We start from the raw sequence: 10,860 nt of genomic DNA on the forward strand, positions 1-10,860 counted from the left end.
TACTTCGCTTCTGCATTTAAGGAGATGGAAATGATACAACTACATGGATTTGAAAAATCAAGCATAATAAATCCAATATTTGTAAAATATTATCACTATGAGTCTAAAATATATATTTTTACAAGGACTGTACAAGTACTTCTTCATAGTGATACAGGAAATGCATTACGTTTTAGCCAGGTGATCAGCAAGTTAATTTTTGCATTGGTTCACCAGCATTAACCAACCTGGACTAGCTGACATATAAACAGGAAGTGAGGATCCATGAGCAGTGGGTGTGAAATTGTGGCCATTGATTTATTTCGAATGCTTTATTGGACAGGTAAATGATTAAGACACCTCTTGAAAAGCAATTAGTTAGCCAGATAACGTGCAGAATAATGTAATTTGCTGTTGCTCCATGCACTTCCTCTAATCTTTTCACCCTCTTACAGCGTTCGCAATATCCTAAACGAAGCACATAGTCAATACAAGATCCAGCGTAGGGGGAGGCGAGCGGTTATAATGACTCAATGAAGTGCACGCGGTGTACTCGCACATATTCAATACGACCGGATCCATAGAACGAGCTGAAGAGCAACCAATCCCAAACTCCATTAGCATGTTTATGCAACCCTACAACATAGATTGCTGTTGCAAGTGCTGATGAGAGAGAGCGTACAACAGACCAAGCAGGGAACAGTGAGGATTATTAGTGGGGAAAACATCAGATAAAAGGGAAAGTAGTGATGTTAGGAGAATGGAAGAGGGACAAAAATACTATTTGTTACACTGGGACCAAAATACTTTTAATTAACAGTTCTTTTTTCAATAATTTAAAGTGCAATTGCAAAATAATTTCCACAGTGTTGTTTTAATATCGAGATACTACTGTAGTTTTTATTAATATTTTTAATATACACTGCCGTTCAAAAGTTCGGGATCAGTACACCTTGTAATGTTTTTTTTTTTTTTTTTTTTAATAAGACATGTATGCTCATCAAGGCTGCATTAATTTGCTCATAAATACAGAAGAAGAAAAAACAGTAATCTTGCAAAATGTTATTACATTCAAAAAATATAATTTAATTTCTGTGATGCAAAGCTGAATTCCTACCAGCTATTATTCCAGTATAAAGTGTCACATGATCCTTACGAAATCATTCTAATATGCTGATTTATTATTAGAATTATCAGTGTCTGCAACAGTTGAGCTGCCATATATCTTTTGGAAACTTCAATACTTTTTTCAGGATTCTTTGATGAATAAAATGTTAAGAAGAACAGCATTTATTCAAAATATAAATCTTTTCTAACATTATACATCTTTGCTATCACTTGTTAACAATTTAACACATCCTTGCTGAATAAAAGTTTTAATAATAAAAAAAATAATAATAATAATATACATTTACTGACCCCAAACTTTTGTAGTGTACAGTACAGTATATTTTTAGAAAATATTCTATTTTTAAATAAATGCTCTTCTTTTTAACTTTTTATTCATTAAACAATCCTGAAAAAAGCATCACATGTTCCAAAAAAAAAAAAAAATGTAAGCACCACAACAGTTTCCAGCACTGAAGATAAATTTGCATATTAGAATTATTTCTGAAGGATCATGTGATACTGAAAATTGGAGTAATGATGCTGAAAATTCAGTATTGCATCACAGAAATAAATTAGATTTGAATGTATTTTAAAATAGAGAAATGTTATTTTACATCATAATAATATTTCACAATATTAAATGTTTTCCTGTATTTTTGATCAAATAAATGCAGCCTTGATGAGCATAAGAAACTCCTGTAAAAAACATTGTTTGGATAGTGACCGGTAGTGTATATTTTCTGTTTTATTTTAAATGTAATGTTTTAGTAATGTTTTTATGTCTGAACAGTTTTTATGTCTGTATAGTTTTTATTAATTCATCTAATTTTAGTTTGATGTATTTTAGTACAATAAGTTAAAGTAAATTCTACCTAAAATAAAAAAGTTATTGTATATTTGATTTCAGTTCTTATTTACAAAAATTTTAGTTTTTTTTTAAACCCTGGTTTTCAAATAGATTTTTCCCCCTTGTCTGCCATTGGTTAGTTAGACAGATAGTCCCACCCCAAACTCATGCCATTTGTTGATGTTACTTTGCAGGGATATCCGCATATAAAATGGCTTAGTTATAATTGTCACTGCATACAAAGCTGAGAAATACAATTATTTTACAATTGTGTTTGTCTGTCTATTTGTTTATCATCATATTATTTCTTAATATCAATTGTGTCACGTAAGGATTTTAAATTTCTAATCTCATCTTGCATCTTTTTGTCTTCCCTCCTTTGCCTTTCAGGAACACTTCACACCAGAGTGCAAGTTTAAGGAATCAGTGTTTGAGAACTATTACGTGACGTACTCCTCCATGATCTATAGACAGCAGCAGTCGGGCAGGGGCTGGTACCTAGGCCTGAACAAGGAAGGAGAGATCATGAAGGGCAACCATGTGAAAAAGAATAAGCCCGCTGCACACTTCCTTCCCAAGCCTTTGAAAGGTAAGTCATTACCTCAACACACTATGTAGTCAGTCTTATTGCTGTTGATGCAGTTAAAGGATTAGTTTACTTGCAGAATACAAATTTCTTGATAATTTACTCACCCCCATGGCATTCAAGATGTTTATCTCTTTCTTTCTTCAGTCACAAAGAAATTTTGGTTTTTGAGGAAAACATTCCAAGAATTTTCTGCATATAATGGACTTCAATGGTGGCCAGTTAGTTGAAGGTCCAAACTGCATTTTCATTGCACCTTCAAAGGGCTCTACACAATCCCAGCTGAGGAATAGGGGTCTTATCTAGCAAAACGATCTGTCATTTAAAAAAATAAGTACTTTTTAACCACAAATGCACATCGTGCACAAGCTCCACAATGCAAGTTACTCCATAAAATGATTTTTGAACATCACTATTCAGCTCAACAATATTTAATCAACTAAAAAATAGAGCAGTCTCTGTAAAATTATTCTTAAAAAGCCTCTCGTAACCACGAATGACTGGAAAAGTAATTTGTTATTATGTGGGAACCCTGATGATTCATCTACTGGGCGGGAAATAAAACACAAAACGTATTTTTATTGTGTATTGTATCTCTTTTTCATTGTCAAAATGAAAATCCTTTATATGTGTCACTGAATGCTCTAAACTACAGGCTCCAAAACTGTGAGCACACTATCTGCCCTTTTACTGTCCCTCCACCTGTGTTTAGTGTGGCATGCTGTTTAGGGATGCTCATATTGACCGTTTAACCGTTAACCGAAAGTAAAAATTTTGACCGATTAATACTATCAGTTAAACGGTTTGACGTTTTTTTTTTAGGTAATTTTTGTTTAGTTTGCTGCATGGTTTCGAAAATAAAATAGCCTAGGCTACTATATAGCTTATTTATTAACTCACGGAGCGCGTCGGCACGCTCAACCACACCCGTGACACATGCCTGCAGATTTTTTTTTTTTCTGAGCAAGGGAAGCAAAATGAAGCGAGCGAAAAGAAGCACTTTGTGGGATTATTTTAACAGAAAGGGCGACGAAGTTACCTGTAAATTATGCGGCGCCGTATTAAAATACAGCAGTAGCACAAGTACGATGCAGTAACATTTACGAAGCAAACACCCACAAGCTTCGAGTGATGAAGGGCAACAAACTCTGCCCTCCATGTTATCAGGGAGAAGATGCGATGCACGGCGATCTCAGGAGATGACGCACTGATTATCCAGAAGCAGATGTTGACATCTACATGAGAGACGATCCTCCTTCTCTGGATATTAATCCTCTTGACTGGTGGAAAGCAAATAAAGGCGCTTCCCGAAGCTGGCCACTCTAGCGAGACGTTACCTGTGTATTCCCGAAACATCTGTCCCATTGTAGAGGGTGTTTTCTGCCGCGGGTCTAACTGTCAACAGGTTGCGCTCCAGACTGACCCCACATCACGTTGATATGTTGCTTTTTTACATAAAAATTGGACAAGGTTTTGAGGTAGGGCTGCTATTTTTATTTAACGAAAAATCTTAATCTAACGGGAAAAAATCCGGTTTGAAAGCTTCGTTCAAACGGATTCAGTGTTTTCTTTTTGTCATCTTAATTTGTTAATTATTTAAGTTAAAAATATATAGATTTAGTCTAGGCCTAGTTTGTATTTAATTTGTATTATTTTATTCTATTTTTCTCTCACTGTCAGAAATGCTGCAGGTGCGTGGAAATTTAAACGGAATCCAGGTTCTGTTGTTGATCTGTTCTGTATGCTGCTGTTTGCACTTTGCACGTTAAAATAAACCCTTTGATGGAAAAAAAAAATTGTTTGTATTTTTTTAAAGGGTCACAGATACGCGTTAATTTTATTTGTATTTAATGCCAATTCAATATTATAATCTTATCAGTTAACGGTTAATAATCGATTAACGAGCGGCGGTTGTCGGTTGGGAAAATTAATCGAAATGAGCATCCCTAATGCTGTTCTCTCCACACACCTGAGGCAAACACTGGTCTTAGGCTCTTTGCTGAGGTGATGAGCTGTGGATAGTGGCGTCCGTAAGGAGCGCTGCAGACTCCAGCACAATCAGACAGTTTAAAGCGTCGTCTGTGGCAGAAGGCTCTGGAATGATAAAGCAGCTTTTGACAGCAAACAGCACTGTACCCCTTCCATCCAGGCCAAGGCAGCCATCTCAGAGCAGAACACAACAGAGCTTTGTGCAAGTGCGAAAGTTCCTGGTAGCTTTCATCTGATGGCTGCATACGTTTTTGTCAGTAAACACAGAGGGAGTGCGTTCAAAGCACAAGTCCTAACCCTCCAGAAGTTTTTAGTTGTTATTTTTGTTGCTTTGGAAAAAGGATGAATGAAAGCTTACATTTTAAAGCATTAAGAGGCTCTACATATAAATAGCAAGTTTATTTCTGAGCATCCAAGATGTGCCAATTTCAAGGTAAACATTTAATTGAATTGCTTTTAGATTGCCTTTTAATGCCTTGTTCGTCATTTAGTGGATGCATAATTGGGATTTTTCTCTTAATGAAGAAGAGACGGTTCTCCGAACTATGAGCTGTTTTTTTTTTTTTATGTAAAGCAGTAATTTATCAGATGACTCACGCTGCACAAATGAGTTTTTGAACATAATGTCTGATAATGTCACAATTCAGCTATTAACAAGAAATCAATAATGAACAAGGTCAATGAACAAGGTCTTTTATTTGATTATAATTACAAATAGAGGCTTAACAGCTGAGAAACATTTGTTCTTAGTGAAAACGTCTAAGCCCTTGAAAATGCATTTCCTTATTCTGAAGAGGCTTGTAGTGTGGTGAGAGGATAATGGTGATGTAAGAGACAGCAGGAGTAATGCATTAGCTTGGAAGGACAGTCTGATACTACTGGCTCCACACTGAATTCACTGCGGAGATGCTTTACTAGAGCTGATTTCAGAGGCCATTGCACGGCCATTGAGTGAGATGTATACCGTAAAGAGTGAAATAACAATAGATAATACACCTATTCAAGATCAGAATTTTCTTCCTTGCAACTTGCAACTTTATTGCAAAGTGTTACCATAATCTTTCATGTAGAACAGCAATGATTGTCTCAGTTATGAGTTTAGTTGTTGTCGAGGAGAGTTATGTAATTTGAAAAGAGAGCGGGAATTGGAATTTTGCTTGCCGCCTTATAAATATTCTCCAGCAGTATTCTTCCAAAGGACCAATTAAGGATCTGTCTCCTCGCTGTGAACATGGCTTCGGCTGCCAGCTCTCAGTGCACACAGCACTATAGTCTCTGTTCAGTGCACGCGCACACACACACACACACGCACGCACACACACACAAAGTCAGCCTGCATGATCATTACCATTGCCAAAGAACAGGATACCATACATCTGACGTATCTGCATCCATAATCCCTAAGCTTGAGGCCTCATTTATGTTCAATTACTATAATAAGATTTTTTTTTAACATTTAAAAGTGTATAACACTTCAATTATGCATTGCCATATTGACTCGGTCACACTTTGAAGCACATTGTTCCAGATGGTTTGACTTTAATGACTAGCTGGTGTATATGACAAACCCATAGAGAAGGCTCTACAGAGTGCTCTTATAATGACCTGGCCACCGGTCTCTGAAACTCCTGCATCCTTCTGGTGAGAAGCTTGACACTCGTTTGCACAACCAATATGTCAACTATCGATTTGTAGAGCTTTCTTCTTAAGTGCTGTATCGATTGCATGTTGCGGGCAGAAGAAGCTTTGTGTGAGGTTAAAGGAAGTCTTTGTGATGCTCCCTGCACTGCACATCCAACATTAAGACAATCGGACAGATGAAGTTTAGCATATTGGTTGCCTTGTAGATTTCTGGAGTGATGATGTGAAAGTACTGTGTGAAGTGCTTGGGTCTGATTTTTGTGTCAGATAACAGGAGTCACGTTTATTAAAAAGCAGGACATAGATATTAGCTCTCTAAAACAAATGTTTCTGTTGAAAGGTTAAGACACGGAGTGAACAGGTGCCTCTCAGAAGCTTTTCTGCTTGACTCACATTCTCCAATAATCACTTTTCACAGCCTGCTATGCCCTGCTGTAACTCAGTGGGACTGTCTAACATTTTAACAATTTTCAGCAGCCATTATTCCTGTTTTTACAGTTAAATGATCCTTCAGTCTGTTACTGTCACTTTTGAACAATTTAATGCAGTATTGCTTAATAAAAGTATTGATTTCTTTTAAAAAAAAAATCTTAACAGTAAAATCTTAAAACAGTAGTGTATAATTTAGTCATACTGGAAACGGAGTATCTCACATTTCTTAATAGCTACTGTCTAGAGTGCTGATTTCAGATTTTGCTGTTGAATAGATGAGTTTTGTTCCTTAACATTTATTGATTTATATATATATATATATATATATATATATATATATATATATATATATATATATATATATATATATATATATATATATATATATATATATATATAAAAATTGCAAATGGGTAAATATAAACACAATACAAGAACATATGTTGTTGTTGTTGTTGTTGTTTTTCCGTGATACGTGATACATTCTGTTTACTAAAACTGACTGAAAATGTTCAGCCTGTTCATATTTAATCAGGGGCATTCATGAAGCAAACAAGCACATTTGCATTCCATTAGCATTTTCTCTGTGCCCATCTAGCATAAAATGTTGGGATGTTTTTACTAACCACACGTTCTTTATTTGTTTGCTGTTTTTCAGTGGCCATGTACAGGGAACCCTCTCTGCACGACCTGACCGAGTTCTCACGTTCTGGCAGCGGCACACCCACTAAGAGCCGGAGTGCTTCCGCTGTGCTGAACGGGGGCAAAGCTGTGAGTCAGAACGAGTCAACGTAGCCCGGTTTTCCTGGCCCGCTACCTTTCGCCTTCACCAAAACCTCTGAATGCTTGCGACTTCACACAGACTTCTCTCCAAAAAGCTCTCAGCGGTTCAGGACAACATGAAACATAACATAACCACTCGCAAACTACAGTAACATTTGATTTGGACTTCTTTATTATTAGCTCGTTTTTTTATGTTTAACTTTTTTTTCTAATCACCATTATAATAGCCTTTTCCATGTGAAACACAGAAATTGTAGCCTTTCTTACGATGGGACGTTGCGTTTAAGTCCCTCTCAGCAGTTGAACTTCAATCATCAAGGTTCATTTCCTAGCATTGCAGGTCCTGATCAAATAATGCATTTGTTAAGAGTTCAGGGCAGTCAGTGAGGGTTTTAGCTGCACGGGTGTGGTGGAAGGAAGGCACCCCTGTCCTCCATGCTTCCTAAATGTGTGAAGCGATAGAGAAACGCCCATCCCGTTGCGTGGGGGGCTTCTGCGTTCTTGTGCACTCGCTTAGAGGGCTTGTCTCTCTAGCATGGGAATATAAAGCCTGCGTTCTGCTCACATTATGAGTGAAGCTGTGCCTCTCAGAAGCAAGAGGCCATGGCTTGCTGATTGGTTGAATTAGCCGTGAGCTTTTCTTACTTTCTCTTCCTCTTGTTTCTTCCCCAAATCAGTGTTTTCTGAGGTTTAAACAGTGACTGGAGATCTAGCGCACCAAAGACAGAACTCTGAGAGTTTCCCCTTGAGCCGTCAGACCACACCGCTAAATATATACCCAAGAAAGTAAGCGATGAACAGGTTTTTTTCTGATTAGTGAGAGGTTCAGTATTTGAGGAGATGGATGTGTGGTTTATGAGGGCTGTGTGATGTCACTCCTTTTGTCTCTTATTGCGTCCTGTTGTCTGTTTTCTAAGTTCCTTTAGTCTGTGTGCTTGTGTTTATGCCCGCACATGTCAACTCTCCTTTGGTCAATGCTGGTCACCGTTGCCAGTGATTTTCGAGACATGGCGGGACTCCCACCTGGACTGCGTTTTGTGTATAAGTAATTTATGGTGGTGACAATTTTCTATTTAAATGAGCAAACAAAAAAGTATACTGTGGAACTTAAGTTGGTTGAATTTTTTTAGGGTATGTCTAATTTGTGAAAAAATGAAAAAAATGAAAATTCTTGTACAGGGCATGTACAAATCAGGTTGTGTACAATAAAGAAAAAAATGTTGTGGCCTGCAGTACATACAGTATATATCCTTTCCCTCCAGCAACATAACGTCATTTATGCTACACGGGGGTTCTTCTCTCTTCTGTTTCTTTCGGGGTTTCTTCTTTTAGATGAACATACAGTATCTGTTGCATGGGAGACTGCAGGGTGGTGAGGAATAGAGCTGCATGATGTAGGCTGTGTGTATTAACTCCCCCGTGGATCATATGTTCCAAACTACCAGGATAAAACTGACAAACAACATGTATGTACTGACTGGCACTCTGCCACGTACCTTCAAGTTGTTTTGTATTTGTTGTGTACATACAATGCACTGAATAAAATGTTTATATTAAGATACTTTTAAAATGTGTTTTTGTGCTTTATTTGTTGACTTCGATCTCTTCGAGGCCATTCACCGGGCAGCCACTCTTGTCTTTCTCTTTACCAATTCAGTTTGTTCTAATGGCGTCTTACATCTTATTTTAATCTACTTACTTCTGGAATTGGGATATTAAATAGTCCTATTGTGCCAACAAATTCAAATACTATGCAACAGAGCAATCGGATTGATACCAGAGGAAAAAAAAAACACTGGGAATCAAAAAACTCTTACATTGTTTCCAGTGTGAACAAAAGTAAAATGGCACTTAAAAGAGGACTGTGTTGTAAGGTAACAACTAGCACTGCACTGGGGGTCGAATGTTGTTTTTGATGGTTTCCTGGCTGGTGCTGGCAAGTAGTGGAGCCAGTGATATAGCCAACTGTAATCACTTCCTCTGGACCAACTGTAGTCACTTCCTCTGGACCAAGATAAATCATGCCTCGAAAAGCTTTAATTGCCTGCAGTCACGACTCTTGCATGCCTTCTACCTTGTGGAGCAATTCCATAAATATAAATCATATAATCCATATAAATCAATATGGTGATAGACAGCATTGTGACCAAGACGTAGTTCCCTAGAATAATGTAGTGTGTTTATATTAGAAACTCATATTATAGAGCAGTACACAGCACTGTAGATCCATACAGTTCACAATATGGATATCGATACTCCTCATCCTTTATAATATTATGTTGATATTAAGACCTCAGTACTGTGTATAGCCATTTAAAAGTTTGGTTTTAGAAAGTTTTCTTTTATGTGATTTTGAAAGAAGTCTCTTATGCTCAAAGCGTAAGCGCACAATTGATTTACTCAAAAATACAGTAAAAAAAAAAACTAATATTGTGAAATATTAGTTCACTATACTCAATATCTTTTAAATGTATTCCTGTAATGATTTCAGCATCGTTACTCCAGTCCTCAGTGTCACACAAACCTGCAGAAATCATTCTAATATGATGATTTGCTGCTCTAGAAACATTTATTATTATCAATGTTGAAAACAGTTATGCTGCTTAATATTTGTGAAAACCATTATTTTTTTCATAATTGTCTTTACTGTCACTTTTTATTGTGCTCTTACTAATGTGTTCTTACTAATACCAAACTTGAATCATAGTGTAAATTTACATTAATTTTGTCGGCCATTATTTATTGGTCAGTTAAAAGTTTATCCTTAAAAACACTGTAAATATAATCTTTAGCCAATCTCAAAATAAAAATAAAGAAATCCTATACTGAACATTATAGTGTGATTCCTAAATTAACTTGTAGAATTTATTATTAGTAAATTCCTGTAAAATGTTAATCACTTTTAATGACTGTAAATGTAATGTGTATGTGTGTGAACGTGAGGGAATATAAGGATCGCTAACAATGGTAGAAATATTTGCAGCGTAGTATGTACTGTATATACAGCAATCAAGTGCCCTGTGTGTTATTAGCACAGTAAGCAGATATGAACTAACGAGGAGTCTGTTCCACAGCAGCAGGTATGATATGTTTCAGCTCTTATCCTGCTGCTTTATGCACTCCCATTATTTCTTCTTTGTGGCCCTTTGTTCTTGTTCATTAGCCAGCACACTCTTCATACACTTCATGAACTTCAGGAACACAGTTCTGTAGCACTGCAGGTTGAAGCCAACTGCACATCCAGCATTATGAAGACAAACCCTCGGGGATACGAGTAACTCACTATAGAGACTTTATACACCAACGCAACTTAGAGTCATTTGAACAAGTCTTATGAACAAAGTGTGAAAACAGCAAATGACAGCAAATTCTCAATGTAAATGCTTTTTAGAATGTAAAAGGTTTGCAACACTAAAAAACAAAACCAATCATAAATGTTACAACTGAATTTAGGCATCATAATACTATAATGTACAGTATGATGTTCAAATAT

At 36.6% G+C, this 10,860-nt stretch overlaps 1 protein-coding gene across 8 annotated transcripts in view; it reads left to right on the forward strand.

Moving 5' to 3' along the window:
* Positions 1-8,937, forward strand: part of LOC128027237 (fibroblast growth factor 13) — a 119,573-nt gene extending 110,636 nt beyond the window's left edge. For all 8 annotated transcript variants that reach the window (XM_052614629.1, XM_052614628.1, XM_052614624.1 and 5 more), the window contains 2 exons: positions 2,327-2,525; positions 7,243-8,937. In XM_052614629.1, coding sequence (XP_052470589.1) covers positions 2,327-2,525; positions 7,243-7,379 — 336 coding nt within the window. In that variant the 3' untranslated portion in view covers positions 7,380-8,937. The remainder of the gene's footprint in view (positions 1-2,326; positions 2,526-7,242) is intronic.
* Positions 8,938-10,860: the final 1,923 nt, after the last annotated feature.

The sequence above is a fragment of the Carassius gibelio genome, chromosome A14, assembly GCF_023724105.1.
Source record: "Carassius gibelio isolate Cgi1373 ecotype wild population from Czech Republic chromosome A14, carGib1.2-hapl.c, whole genome shotgun sequence".
In the NCBI taxonomy this organism is placed as follows: domain Eukaryota; kingdom Metazoa; phylum Chordata; class Actinopteri; order Cypriniformes; family Cyprinidae; genus Carassius; species Carassius gibelio.